We start from the raw sequence: 15,811 nt of genomic DNA on the forward strand, positions 1-15,811 counted from the left end.
GTACATTCCAACCACATGTTGGAATGTCTAATTAACTTGCTGAATATCCTATGCTTAGATATGAGTCACTGAAGCAAAAACTAAAAGGAGGTTAGCTATGCTACGCATTAAATACGTTGAAGGACATAAATATATGTTTGTCAACTACGTATACAAGTGTATATATGTTGAATGGAATTTTCCCCAAAATTTCTGCAAAATCAGGGATCAGGAAAAAAAAATGAAGAAGAAGAAGAAGAAGCACTACCACAGTAATCTAGAGCCCCTTAGGCTTGTTCTATGGTGAACCTTGAAATAGAAACAACATAGCCAACTTCTCTAATAAGAGTGATCAAAATATGAAATAATCTTAACCAGCCACAACATCCAAATACTTACCTAAACAATTTTGTCTTTAATTTATAATAATAGTATGATAAAAAGAACGATTTCCTGTTCAACAGAAAAGAAGAACAACAAAAGCATGAGCTGATTGCTCTATGTGACAATAAATCATTCCAAGAATCACATCTGTTATGATAGAATCATGCCTGCGAACAATTAAAATAGGGATGGGGAGAAATTTTACCATAAGCATAACATTCCTTCAATAGGTATAAAAAAACTACTGGAGAAACACAGGATAAATCAGAATAAGCATGCAAGCATATAGCCCGCCCTTGGTGAGTTCCATCCTCATGCTGCAGTTCTACGAATTTTCCATCCAAGCCCATGGTAGAAATAGTGAAGATCCTATACCATACAAAGGGCATCAGTCAATTAAACAAGCAAGTAAAATGCAGAAATTTATTGTTTACATTGAGAACTTAAATTTTTCAATTTCACCTTGTCCAGTAAAGTGAGTGCAAAGCAGAAACACCCTCTCCTAAATGATTTTACAAAAACAAAACAATTCAGCCTTAACAAAGGTGTCACTTTTCATAACCTACCACCTGTAAATTAAAACCAAAAAAAAATGCTGCAAATTGCTGAACAAAAGTTGCAAATGAAATGAAAAACTACAGAAAGAAAAAGATGAATTCACTATTAGAATTAACGGAAACCTTCTGGTGGAGAAAGAAAAAACATCACTTGCTCTAACCTGGTATGTTCAAGGAAAGGAATTTTCAAGTTGCCGTGTTATGAAGGAAATTTTAATGATATGCTGCCCCTTGTAATCTACTCCTATTAAACCAAGTCAGCTAAACGTACAACGAGCTCCATTTTATCACTATCAGAGGCCATGAAGCACGGACACCTCTCCGGAGGTCACGTACGAGTGTCGGGCACGCTATGGACATGTTGCGGACAAGTAGGGACACACTGAGGACACGCTGAGGACTATTTTTTTGGAAAAAAAAATTAATTTTTTTACTAGAATAACATACATAAAGTTGATAAATTTTATAAAATTAAATATTTGACATAAAATACATATTAAATATTTAAAAATATGACATATAATAAATATATAAAATTATATTTTCTTGCACGTGTCCCCAATGTGTCGTGTCCTGTATTTTTTGAAAATTTATGTGTCCGCATGTCCGTGTCGTGTCACGTGTCGGTGTCTGTGCTTCTTAGATCAAAGATCATTGCATAGATACATGATAGGTTTACTTATCTATATTTTTTTTTTTTCCTTTCCATAAAACATGCAAGGCCTTTTGACTCAGGTTCGTGTATTGCAATTGTAAAACAAGGATGTGGTTTGCCAACACACATGCATACACAATAATACCAAACAAAACATCTAGCAGTTAGGGAGATATCTTTTCAAGTGCAAAAGAGAGAGAGAGGTCACCACATCTTTGAGAATCCATCAGAAAGTTTCTAAATATACCACAGAATGACACAATATCAGCCATGAAGACATTAATAATTGCATGTTAATGTCTAGATTTCAGGAAAAGAACAACTTTATATATCTCTTTAACTATGAACCTAAAAATGGAGAATATGGGGGAAATGAGATTTTCAAGCCTTCTTTTCCATGTTGCAACTTGCAACGTAGGTCAGAAGGTAAATTTTTAGGAATCATACTCACAAGGCCATGCTTGTTTGCGAGTTTGCAACACTATCTTGGCAGCAGCCAAAGCTAGATGCTTATCTACAAATGTTGAATGCTTTTAAGCCATGTTTGTTTGCCGGGATGGGATTTAAGTGTAAACTAGGGCACACACCATGGGATTATATACCATGAAATAATGGATGATATTATATGTTAAAACCTACCATCACCTACTACACCTACCACCACCTACTACACACCTACCACTACCACCTACTCCACTACATCTCCTATATAAGGAGCCCCTCACCATTTGTAATAAACAACAATCAATCAATCAATAATACATCAATTTTAACATGGTATCAGAGCAAGGTTAAGAAACTAGTAATTCTGCTTCACCAGCGGGCGGCAGCCTCGCCTTGGCCGCCCGCCGGACCTCTACACATACCTTCACTTTCCTGCCGCTTCCACACCTCCGAAGAGCGGAAGAGGAGAGACTTGTGTATCTATCTCCGGCGATTGCTTTTCGTTTGTCGATCTCTCATTCTACTATTCGATCTCTGATCTTATTGTTACAAAAACTTGCGATGTCGGGAGCAACAATAGTTGATCTATCTGTCACTGTAACTCTGGATCCAGATTACCAGCTTCCACCCGGTGCTTCAGGACCACCCCTTAAAACAGGAAATAAAACTGCAGGTAGTTCTGAATCTGCATTTCGGAAAGCGGAGGATGTAGTCAGCAGCATGCTTGCAAAGGGCTTTGTCTTGGGCAAAGATGCGGTCAACAAAGCCGTTGAGTCGTTGTGTAGAATTGGATCTCAGATGAGGGAGAGTGATTTGGTTGACTGGTTTATTCCTCTGGTCAAGAGACTGCCATACTCACACAAAGTTTCACAGACAACACAGGCACACGAGATGAACATCATCATCATGTACCCCACTTTCTCTCTCTCTCTCATCTTTCCACTTTCAAATCCCATGTTCTTTCACACTTTTCTTTTATTTTAATATATATATATATATATATATTACAATAATGAACCATAAAACCAAACCCATGTGCTGGTTCCACCCATGTTCTTTCACACTTTTCTTTTATTTTAATATATATATATATATATATATTTTATTATAATATATTTCTCCTGCCCCTATTTTTATTTTATTTTATTTTATTTTATTTTTTCTATCTTTCTTTTTCCATCAATTTTTCATTATTATACAACTCGTTAGTGAGTATCACTCTTTTTTTTTTTTCATTATCTTATTATTATTTTTTATATTCCACAAAAAAAAAAAAAAAAAAAAAAAAAAAAAATCACACCGATGTTTTCCATATAACCCATCCACACATATTTTTATCTATTTTCTTTATCCATTATTTTCTTTTATTTTATTTTTATTATTCAACAAAACAACAACACCAAATAACACCAACAACATTCCACAAACTTGTCATTTCTTCATGCCGGGGATCAACCCCGATCACAATTTTACACCAAAAAAAAAAAAAAAAAAAAAAACAACAACAAACCAAACAAAACCAACACAACCACATCCACAGGCGGGATTTTTTTCTCTACTCTGCCGCCGGTCTTTTCTTCTTGCCTCCGTCCTGGGCGGCCCTTGACGGTGTTGCCTCCATGTTTCCCACTCCACTGGACACGATCACTCCTCCCTGCTCCTCCACTGCAGCATATGGCGGACCTCCAAATCGGAACATCACGGTGGCCTTCCGCTTCAGCTCCTTATTTTCCGCCTTTAGCACACTTATCTCTGCTCGCGCATTCTTATACATGCGCTGGAGCAGAGCCAGTTGGGCGTTTAACTGCTGCACCTCATTTGTCCTACTCTGCAGCCGGTGCGACAGGTTTGTGACCGCCGTCATGGTCTCCACACATGACTTCAAAGTATACTGATTGGCCTCAATATCCGTTTGCACCGCCATTTTTTGCTCCACCGACCGCATCGGAAAGTTCAACGGAGCAAAACCAGAGGCGCTTGGTTGCGGTTCACTGGCCACCGCACCAGTTATCTCTCTTGTTGACTCGTTGAGGTCGGGAAAGAGAGTGAGCAGACCACGGGACGAAGAGGCCATATTCTGGGTAGCTGAACGGGAAGACGAGGCCATGTTATGGGTTGCTGAGTGTTTCAGAGAAGGGTTGGTTACAGAGTGTTTACAAAGTATTTCAAGATTTGCAGCTCTTAGCGACAAGCTCTCAAAGAACGAAGAGGTTTCAACTGGTTTGTTATGCTTCCAAGCCTCAGCCTCCGCTTCGGTTTATAAAGACCATGATGAAGAGGCAAACACGCGCATCATGCGCCTCTCGGTGCTGGCCGACAACTTGGGCGCGCCTTTTGATGGCACGCCTTTTTATGGATTGGGCACGCCTTTTGATGGCACGCTTTTTGACAGATTGGGCACACCTTTTGAGGGTGCGACTTTTTAGGGGTCCGACAAGACTCTGTAAACTGTCCCGACATTGATTCCGGTTAGCTCCTTCATGGGTCCGACAAGACTCTGTAAACTGTCCCGACATTGATTCCGGTTAGCTCCTTCAGGGGTCCGACAAGACTCTGTAAACTGTCCCGACATTGATTCCGGTTAGCTCCTTCATGGGTCCGACAAGACTCTGTAAACTGTCCCGACATTGATTCCGGTTAGTTTCTACAAGGGTCCAGCAAGACTCCGTAAACTGTCACACCATTGTCTGCTACAACGGTCCGACATGACCCCATAAACTGTCTTCTACATCGGTCCAACACGAGCCAGTGTCTTCTACATCGGTCTGCCATAACCATACAGTCTTCTACAACGGTCTGACACGACCATACAGTGTCTCCCATCCATTTTTTATTTTTCAGATTATTTTCTTGTTTTGTTACTCTCTCCAAACTCAAGTTGGTTAGTTCCTATCCCCCTTGAGTTTGCAGGGGGCTGTTAAAACCTACCATCACCTACTCCACCTACTACACCTACCACCACCTACTACCACCTACTACACACCTACCACTACCACCTACTACCACCTACTCCACTACATCTCCTATATAAGGAACCCCTCACCATTTGTAATAAACAACAATCAATCAATCAATAATACATCAATTTTAACATTATATATGCATAGGACTAGTTGTACTATATTTGTTTATGGTGAGATAAAAAGATGGGATAAAGTTTTGAGGATTATTCTAGTTGTTGGATGGAGGGAAGAGTTGAATTTTGTAACAAGACAATAAGGTTGAATATGAAGAAATAATAGAGACAGAAAAGAGAAAACAAAGAACAAAGGTTTAACGTGGTTCAGCCAATATTGGCCTACATCCACACACACACACAAAGCCTTATGGGCTACATCTTTCATTCACTCAACTTAATACTCTTGTTTACATGATACACCATATATATAATGGGAGATACAATCAAATCCCTTCAATTAACGAATTCAAATAAATCAAAGATACAAAAAATCATAAAAAGCACAAATATGGTCTCCATATATTCTGATATCTCCATATCTTCTAATATCTTTGACAATATAATTATGTCTCCAAGAAGAAGGAGATAATACAGTGGTTGGGATTGTTTATTTGAGGGGGGGAAGCAGGATTAGTTATCGCCTAATTTTGAGGCCAATGATAACCAGGCTGATAGGACTACTAATCTCACCCCCTAACCCAACCCAACACCGTATTAGGAGGGATTGGGGGCAAGGGAGTCCATGCCCCATGCCCTAATTCCACCTCCTTAGCCTGACAAATAAATGCGTGTTTCTCAAGAATGAAAAGACTGCATTTAGGTCATTCCCACTAGAAGGGCAAAGCCAATAATTAAATCATGGGCTAGGGGAAGGGGAAGGATGATCAATCAATATCCGTTTAATATAATGGAGGCCAAAAGTATAAATATTTTTCTCTCGTAACTATTAATATCATTTAATAGGGATAAATGTCATGGGTTACAACTAGGAATAGAGGATTACAAACTTGTAAATTTTTATCCAAACGGAAAATAAAATTGATTGCAGATACTCTTTCTAATTTTAATTTGTAATTCAGTTAGTAACATAATATTTGTGGTTATTAAATAAAGAACGAAAAAAGCAATAAAAATAAGATAGTGAAAAAATTAAAATCACATTGAACATTACAAACTGTTAAGATTTAAGAAGCACCAACACCACTAAGAAGGTAATGTGTCATGTTCGACACCAACATGACACTCATCAGACACTTCCCAACTCTAAGATGCACAAGAAACACATTACACGTTTAAATAAAATAACTTGAAATCCAAAAACAAAACAAAAAACAATGTAAATTTATACCTATTCTCCACCTTTAGACTTTAAAACTTAAATATTCATAGAAATGACTTACAAGAATTATTTTTCCTCATATATGAAATATAGTAAATATACAAAATTATATATTTTACACAAATTCCCCATGCGCCATGCCATACATTTTTTGAAAATTTGTCTGTCTGTGCCGTGTCAGGTGTCTGTGTCCATGCTCTTAGCTTAAGATGAACTAAGAGTACAAAATGTAATCTACAGATTCTCCAATTTGAGTGGGCCCATGGCTGCCAACTTTGATTAATCAATATACGTTTAATATAAAGGTGGCGAAAAGTATTAATATATTTCTCTCATAACTATTAAAATCATTTAATAGGGATAAATGTCATGGGTTACAACTAGGAATAGAGGATTGTAAACTTGTAAATTTTTATCAAACAACACAAATAATTGATTCGGATACTCTTTCCAATTTTAATTTGTAATTGAGTAAATAACATAAAGATTTGTGGTTATTAAACAAAGTATGGAAAAAGCAATAAAAAATAAGGCAATGAAATAATTAAATTCACATTGAACATTCCAAATTGTTAAGATCTAACAAGAACCGACACCTCTAAAAGAGTAACATGTCATGTCCAACACCGATACAACATGCCACAACACTCATCCGACACTTTCGAACACGTAGACATACAATAAACACATTACAAATTTGAATAAAATAACTTCAAATCCAATGACAAAACAAAAGTAATCACCTTGTTTGGTTTTGATTAATTTTCTGCTTATTGAGTTGTCTGTTTTTCTTTTTTTTTTTTTTAGTAATTTTTTTTCAATATTTTAAGTAAATTTTTTACTTTTCAAATGCACATTATTTAGATGCACCTATAAAGTAAAATATTTGTAAAAAAATGTTTTAAAAATTCAATAAATACACAAGAATACAAAAATGTATTGAATTTTTGTTTTTGTTTTTGTTTTTTGTATTTGATGAATTTTTTAAAGATTTTTGTTCATAAATATTATACTTTATAAGTGTATCTAGGTTAGGTGCATCTAAAAAGAAAAAGGGGGAAAAAAAATCTTAAAATATTAAAACTTTTCACTAAATACAAAAAAACTCAATTTTGTGAGAAGTGGGCTCAATTTTCTGAAGAGTGGGCTCAATTTTTTGAAACCAAACAAGGTGAATATAAATTTATACCTATTCTCTACCATAAGACTTTGAAACTTATTATCATTAAGTTAAATATTCATATACATGACATACAACAATTATTTATCTTTATATATGACATATAATAAATATATAAAATTGTATATTCTACACATGTCCCTCACGTGTCGTGTCCTACATTTTTTGAAAATTTATGTGTTGGCGTGTTCGCATTGTGTCACGTGTTTGTGTCCATGATTCTTAGCTTAAGATGGACTAAGAGCATGAAATGTAATATACATATTTCAAATTTGAGTAGGTCCACGCAACTTTGATCAAGTAATATACATTTAATGTAAAGGTGACCAAAAATATTCATATATTTTTCTCATAACTATCAAAAGCATTTAATAGTTCTAAATGTCATGGGTTACAACTAGGAATAGAGGATTGTAAACTTGCAAATTTTTATCAAACGGTACAAAAAATTGATTCAGATACTCTTTCCAATTTTAATTTGAAATGGAGTAAATAACATAAGATTTGTGATCAAACAACCGACACGACACAACACAACACTTCCCAACCCACTATGAAGCACGGATACTTCAAAAAGGGTGACATATCCGTATCGGATACTTATCGGATACCGATACTCCTCGGATACTCACGAATACGTATCGGATACTTCTTAAAAGTATCAGATACTTCTTAATTAATTTTTTATTAATTTTGAAGTATCGGATACTTAATTTTGAAGTATCGGATACTCGAAGTTATATATTACTTATAATATTTTGTTTAGTTCTTTGATAAGAGGAATATAGTGAGAGTTAAAGTAATAGAATTTGTCAAATTGATGTATCGTTGTTGTCTCTCTCACTTCTCTCTAGCTTTTTCACTCTCTCACGTTTCTTCTCTCTACTCTCATTCTTTTTTTGGTGTTGGCATGTAAGGATGATGTTTAATTTGCATTTGCATTTACTTTTGCTTTTGTTTTTAGTTTTGGATGTTTTATAAATGTTTGAGCACTTTTAGGTTAATAGGAATCCCTCTGCTTATTTATTAATTTACTTTAAGTTTTATTTTCATGCATATTACATTATTAAAATTATATAAAAAAAAATTATGAATGTATCCCCGCTGTACCCGTATCGTACTTTTTCAAATTTTGACATATCGCCATATCCACATCCCCATATCACCATATTCGTATCCGTGCTTCCTAGGCTATCATTGATGACTTAAAAAAGTATATTTGCTGAAATTTTTATTTAAGAATGGTTTTTTGGCTTTAGCTAAGGTCTTGTGATATTCAATGATGAAGGGGAACAAGTTGAAGCTATTGACCTTGAAGACTCTTAGTTTTATAGGAATCTTTCTTCTTTATCAAGTTGTCTTTTGCTTTAGGTTTTATTTTTATGCATACTGCATTACTAAAAATTGTTAAAATAATATTTTTTACAAACGTATCCCCGCCGTACCCGTATCTTAGTTTTTCAAATTTTGTCGTATCGCCGTATCCGTATCGTATCCATATCCCGTATCCATATCCGTGCTTCCTAGCCAACCCATAAACACACAATAAAAACATTACAAATTTGAATAAATTAACTTCAAATCCAATGACAAAATAAAAATATATATATAAAAATTTAAACCTACTTTCCACCTTTAAACTTTAAAACTTATTATCTTTGAGTTAAATATTCATATACATGACATACAACAATTATTTATCCTTATGTATGACATAATAAATATATAAAATTATATATTTTGCACGTGTCTCCCATGTGTCGTGTCCTACATTTTTTGAAAATTTGTATGTCGGCGTGTCTGTGTCCATGCTTATTTGCTTACGATGGACTGAGAGCATAAAATGCTATCTACAAATTTTCAAATTTGGGTGGCGCCATGGCCACCAACTTTGATCAATCAATATACGTTTAATGTAAAGGTAACCAAAAGTATTAATATATATTTTTCTCATAACTATTAAAATCATTTAGTAGGGATAAATGTCATGGGTTACAATTAGAAACAGAGGATTACAAACTTTTAAATTTTTATCAAATAGCACAAAAATTGATTGCAAATACTCTTTCCAATTTTAATTTATAATTCAGTTACTAACATAAAATTCGTGGTTATTAAAAGAAAGTATGCAGAAGGCAATAAAACAAGGCAGTGAAAAAGACCCTTCTATTTTTTTAACAATTAAATTCACATTGAAGAATGAACACTCCAAACTCTTAGGTGGACTGAGAGCATAAAATGGAACCTACAAACTTTCAAATTTGGGTGGAGCCATGGCAACAAACTTTTTTCCTATAGCTCATAGCTGCCAATAAAGATACACCAATTTGTCTCTATTATCATAATCTTATGATTTGTAATTCATTTAACGATTTGATTCGTGATTCATGCATAGATCAATACAGATCTCTGAGTGAATATATTTTGGGAGAGAATTTACGGTGAATCACATGATACATAATTGATTTACAATTCGATTCACATTTTATAATTCATGCAATTCTTAAAACAATCATGTCTGACAAATTTCAACCCCATTTTGTCCCTTTCTGTAAAAATAACACAATACAACTTCTAAGAGTATGTATTACAAAAATAACCAATACCTATGCATATTTTTTGTTATTTTGGTGATTAGATGGTTTTTAATAAATTCCAATAAGATCTTGTCAGATCCAACCTCTCTTAACCTTTTTTCCTCATTTATTTTTCTCAAAAAAAATGTTAAAATGAATGTGTTAAGGTTGAAATAACTGGCACCCACGAATTATCAATTACTATTTTAGTAAAATAAATGTGGTTCAATATTACATAGATCAAGCCAATTAGACCCAATGGTTCCATAACTATTTTTAACAATAAGCATATACACCTTTTAAAGTGTTTTAGATTTTAAAATAAAGGGTTCTGCTCATTCTTTCTCCTTAATATATTCTATACAGGGTTTCTAGGTCCATTTTTTAATATCAAGAGACATTACGTTATGATTTTTGAATAATTTTATGGTTGGTGGGATTTAGACCCTCATTGCTTGCTATAAAGGCAATCTCATGGTCTAATAATGTTCTTATGTAAAAACAATTGTATAATGTGCATCAAAATCAATTTATTTTAATTTTTTTTCATATATACAATTATTTGACATTTTTTTTACAGTTTGTACTGGGAATAACAATTCTCGATTCAATTTGATTCACGATTGGCAAATTAAAATTTCGATTCACAATATGATTCTCGATTTGACAACTATGCAACCAATATTTTTGACATGTAAAATCCGGATTCTGGACTGCTCCAAATGATGTAACTTAATGAGAGCAGCAAAGAATGAGAGGTATAAAAGCACATTCCATATTCTAGATTGAATATTTGTATCGGGAAATCCATTGTCTGTCCAGTTTCTAAAATTGTATGGTTTTCACTCTGAAAGAATACCATGTTACTTTAAGCCACTAAATCAAATTTCCTATCCAAATCAATCAGCTTGCGGTTGGTGGGGATAAAGACAGTAGATATGAATAATCATGATTAAAAAGCGCCGATTTAAAATAAAAACAAGAAAGGAATTTTCAAAACATATGAATTAAGTGTTAGTGGGCCTTGTGACAATCTGGTGAGGACCAAAGACAGCTTGGACTAGAATGGTAGCACCGAGTTCGTGTTAAAACTCTTGGTTCAACACAATACCAACAATCATCAATCAGATAGAGAGATATTTGAAGTCATTCTCGTCCCCCTTCCCAAACATTCATTTAAGGTGCTTACTGTGACACTACCACTAAGCTTTGAGGTATTGATAAAAGAAGAAAAATAATGAAGATCTCTAACCAATTAAAAAATACATTTACCAGCAACAGATGATTACCATTTAATCCCACATATGTTAACTTTTGCAATATGACAGTGCTTAGAACATTTTGATGCAATGAGAAACGTTTCAGGTATCTAACTTTAATTGGAAGCATAGAAACAATGCTGTAAGAGAATTAACCCAACATTCAACAGCCTAATCGTAGAATTAGGCAGCTCACTAGCACCAAGCATCCTACTCCATTGCAGGCACACGCTCAAATGTTAATACAGATCAAAAGCAACATCCTTTTAATGGTATAATGGTATGAAAAATATACTTCAAAGAACCAACCTGACGAGCTAAATGAATTGGAACCATACTTTGTCAAGGTTTTTAGATGGCTCCAAGAATCAAATTTTAGTTTCTATATGTTGTTTCAGTAAGCTTAGAAACAGAAACATTTCAAAAACATAAAGGAAATGACAAAAGAACTTGGAAACTTATAAAAATATTTGGAAATAAAAACTAAAACCTATATAAATATTAATACATTTTTAATAATGAAATAATTCAACATGTTGATTTAGTTCCACTTCTTGCTCTAAAAATTCAAAAAGAGATCTATGAATATTAGAAACTCATAACACAAAAGGTCTAAAGGCCTATTTGGGTAAGATACTTTTCCATTATAAGAAAAAACATATAAAAAAATGCAAAATTTTACTGGTGGGGGGGGGAGATGTGTTGAACAAAAATATTATAGATTGCCCCCAACCCTCAAGATATCAAATATTTCTATTACTCCCAAATCTCCTAAAAGTAAATTTAATTTTAAACCATTACCATTGAATTTATTGTGCACACCACCAAATGAGAAATTTCTAGTTTTGTAATTTAGAAATCTAGAATTCCTCATCACTAATAAATTATGCTCATTTTGGACCTGTTGAATTTAGGATTTTGTTAATGTGTGCCAGCCCTTGGGGAACATGTTAAGAAGTTTAAAAGGATTGTACATCACAATAAAGAATATACAATTGCTTTAAGCTTACTTAACATGTGCTCTAAGGGCAAACGTTAACAAGACCCTTCAATTTTAGGACTAGAAAGCTACAAGCAACTCTAATAAGTGGCAAACAAGAGCACCATGCTTTTAATGTTGTATTATATCAAACCTAACATGCTCCAACAATCTTCATCCACAAGCTAACCAAAGTTCAAATCCCATAATTTGTTAAATAATTTATAACAATTATTAATGTATAGAGGAAACATATCAAGTCCTGATGAATCAATATCAAGATAAATTTTTACAACCAAAAATATGTTTGCATTGTGTTATCTACACTAAACAATACATTCACTTAAAAAACTACATAAATAAATAATACCCACATTAATTTTTAGAGACAACCTATTTCCTCTATTGAGGTAACTAATAGCATGATAACATAAATGCGAGAGATCAACTTAACAAATAATAATAATTAATTAAAAGTGCCTCAAGGTTAAAAAGTAGAAGCATACTTGACCATGTCAAAACAAATGTTTACATTTATTGTTGTTGATTTGCCCAAATCACACAAGAGTTCAGATAAAATTTCCATCATAGCAAAAGTTTTCATTAAGAAAACAATGGTAAATGCCAAACATCTAGGGGAAAATGGTTAAAAAGCTGTCGAAGTATCACAGTATCGTAAGTAGGGGTCTTGGCTTGATTGCCTCAAAACTAATGACCCCCCGTTTTTCTGCTATTCAATTTAAAAAACAAGACAAAACAAAACGTCTTGCTATGGTAAAATATAAATAAAATAATAGATAAGCCAAATGAACTTATTTTACCAGGCTGGTTTCATATTCCTTATGAATGATAAACAATAAACAAGCCATTCAAGTTCAAAGTATGCTACTAATGATTTTCACGCATTATGGAGGTCACTTTAGCATGTCCTTAGTTTTAGGCCTCAAGAAATTGACTTCCATATTAAAGAACACTAACAGAAAAAATTGCATTTATATGGGAATAACTCAAAATAAATGCACTTTCATCGTGGTGCAAGTGAACCTATGTCCGGTGCAAGTAAAAGTTGTGGCATGCGACACTACTCTCACTTGATTTCACTTGCACCTCCTTGAAAATGTAATTACTCAAAGTTGTTCCCACTTAAATGCTATTTTCCCAAACTAATATGTATTTTGATGAGGGGTAAAAGATGCTATTGAAAGAAAGTGTACAAGGTCCTTTTAGAAAACAAAGTTTAAATTAGAAAAGTTGTTGCTAATGTTGTTTATTTAAATCTGTTAATCTTTCTCCAATAAAATTTTAAAAATTAGTATTATTTTACAATTTTTATTATCTTTTGAAAGTAATATTTGTATAAATTACATATAATAAATACATAAATTAATATAATTTATAGGTATCTCCATTGTTTTTTAGAAAGGGGAAATTACAAAAAAAAATAAAATACTCCCGAGGTTTGAGTCTTGTAACAAAATTAATCCTGAATTTTTGTTTTTATCAATGTAAACCCTAATCTTCTGATTTATTTTCAATCTAAATCATCCGCATATTTTCGTTAAAAACTATCGAAAAAATTGTATTTTAGTTATTAAACTCAATGTTAGTGCACGAAAAATGTCTAAAACACCCGTTTTTATTTAATTTAATGACTAAAATACACTTCGTCCAACAATTTTACTTAACAAAAATAGGTGGATGGTTTAAACTGAAACCATATTTAAAAAAATTAGGATTTAAATTGACAAAATTGAAAACTCGTGATTTATTTGTTACAAGGCTCAACTCTGATTTTTTTTTTTTTTAAATTTTCTCTTTAAAAAATTTATTGTGTCGACATATCTGTGTACTGTTTATACTTTTTAAATCCATGCCACTGCCTTATACTTTATACTTTTTAAACAATTTCATGTATGAAAACACTAGAAAGATCACTAAAATCAAAAATTTAAAACAAAAAAAAAATTGAAGAAATAGTTGAGCGCTTACCAAGAAGAAAATGTAATTGGATTGAATGAAGCTCTTACTCCTTCTCAATCTACACTTTGCTACAATGATAGGATGAGTAAATTACACAAAACATACATAGAAGTGTATAAGTAGATGATTTGTTTGTAAAAATTGATAGCAGAAACAGAAACAGACCTTACTCCAGCAACTCCATCTGTACCTAAAAAGCTTCTCTGTAGAGTCTCTGGTACAATGCAACAACAATGTCTGTGAAGAAGAAGAAGAGATGAAGAAAGAGAGCTATAAAACCCTAGTTGGCCCACAGGATCTTTGCCAGAAACTGCAACAATTATTGTTTCTTTCTCTCTCTCTCTGCCATCTGTTTCTGTTTTCTGTTTCGAAAAACGCTTTTGTATTCTTCTTCTCCCTCTCTCTCTCTCTCTCTCGTTCTCAAATCTCTCTCTCTCTCTTCGCTGTGCCGTAGAGCCTAGAGGGCTATCTTGCGCTGGGAGAGCGTTTTGGGGTTTGACCCGGTTTTTAACAAGTTTGACTTCCCTGTGTTTGATATTGACAAGTTCAACGGATTGGGACGATCTTGACCGTCGGTTTGTTCTTCGCTCTGTTGGTAACTTTGAATTGTTAAAATAAAATTCAACTCATAAAAGCAAAATTCAACTTTTATTTTTTGATAAATTATAAATATATTCTTGAGATTTGATTAAAATACAAATCATGTTTTATAGTTCTAGAAATTATATTTTTATAAAAAAATATTATTTTTATTAATAAATTATCAAGTTAATTGACAATTTTTAATGATATTATAAATATGTTTCAATTAATAATTTATATAATTTTATTATTATATAGAAGAACAATTATAATTTTTTTTAGTTAATTATGTTAAATAAAAAATTTTAACAAAAGAATATTTATAATTTTTAAAATTATAAAAGACAATATAATTTTAAAAAAATCTTGAGAGATATATTTATAATTTATCTTTTATTTTTTTATTGTTGGCCCGTTACTACAATTGATCACTTCAAGTTAGAGATTTCGTCCTTTCTTAAAAAAGGTTAGAGATTTGGGGCATTTCTCTAAATAAGTCAAAATATTAAATCAATTCTCAAATTAAACCTAATTTTGAAAGAATTCTTAAAATAAGTTAAATCGTGGTTCATAACCACGATTTTAACATTTATGCGCCTGTCTCGTGTGGGATTTGGGAAGTGTTAAAATCGTAGTTACAAAACGCGCTTTTGATTAAAAAATCGCGGTTACAAAAGGCGTTTTTAATTAATTTTTTTTTCTTCTGAACTCACTGCTATAAACCAAGCTTTTATCCCAAAAAAAAAATTCTTCTGAACTCACTATTCAAAACCACGCTTTTATGAAGAAGAAAAAAAATTCTTCTGAACTCGCTGTTGAAAACCCCGCTTTTATAAAAAAAAAAAAAATTTCTTCTGAACTTGCTGTTTCTAACTACGTGAGAGGGAGATTAATGATATGGAATTGGGCCAGACAGATTTGGGCTGGACAGAGTTGTG

The 15,811-nt window shown here is 33.0% G+C and overlaps 1 protein-coding gene across 11 annotated transcripts in view; it reads right to left on the reverse strand.

The window, feature by feature from the left end:
• LOC114305526 (Polynucleotidyl transferase, ribonuclease H-like superfamily protein) overlaps positions 1-14,798 on the reverse strand; it is a 46,306-nt gene extending 31,508 nt beyond the window's left edge. For 3 of the 11 annotated variants that reach the window (XR_014361130.1, XM_082914860.1, XM_028250629.2), the window contains exons 1-3: positions 14,457-14,796; positions 14,301-14,359; positions 569-732 (exon numbers count right to left, since the gene is read on the reverse strand). Coding sequence is in view for 9 of the 11 variants with exons in the window: in XM_082914860.1 (XP_082770986.1) it covers positions 569-713 (145 nt within the window). In the remaining 2 variants the exon portion in view is untranslated. Of the gene's footprint in view, positions 1-568; positions 733-825; positions 933-14,300; positions 14,360-14,456 lie in introns of all 11 variants that reach the window. The other 8 variants (XM_082914862.1, XM_082914858.1, XR_014361131.1 and 5 more) reach the window with 6 other exon arrangements.
• Between the last annotated feature and the right edge of the window lie 1,013 nt (positions 14,799-15,811).

Source organism: Camellia sinensis, chromosome 2 (assembly GCF_055761805.1).
Source record: "Camellia sinensis isolate YWXY chromosome 2, ASM5576180v1, whole genome shotgun sequence".
NCBI classification, from domain to species: Eukaryota; Viridiplantae; Streptophyta; class Magnoliopsida; order Ericales; family Theaceae; genus Camellia; species Camellia sinensis.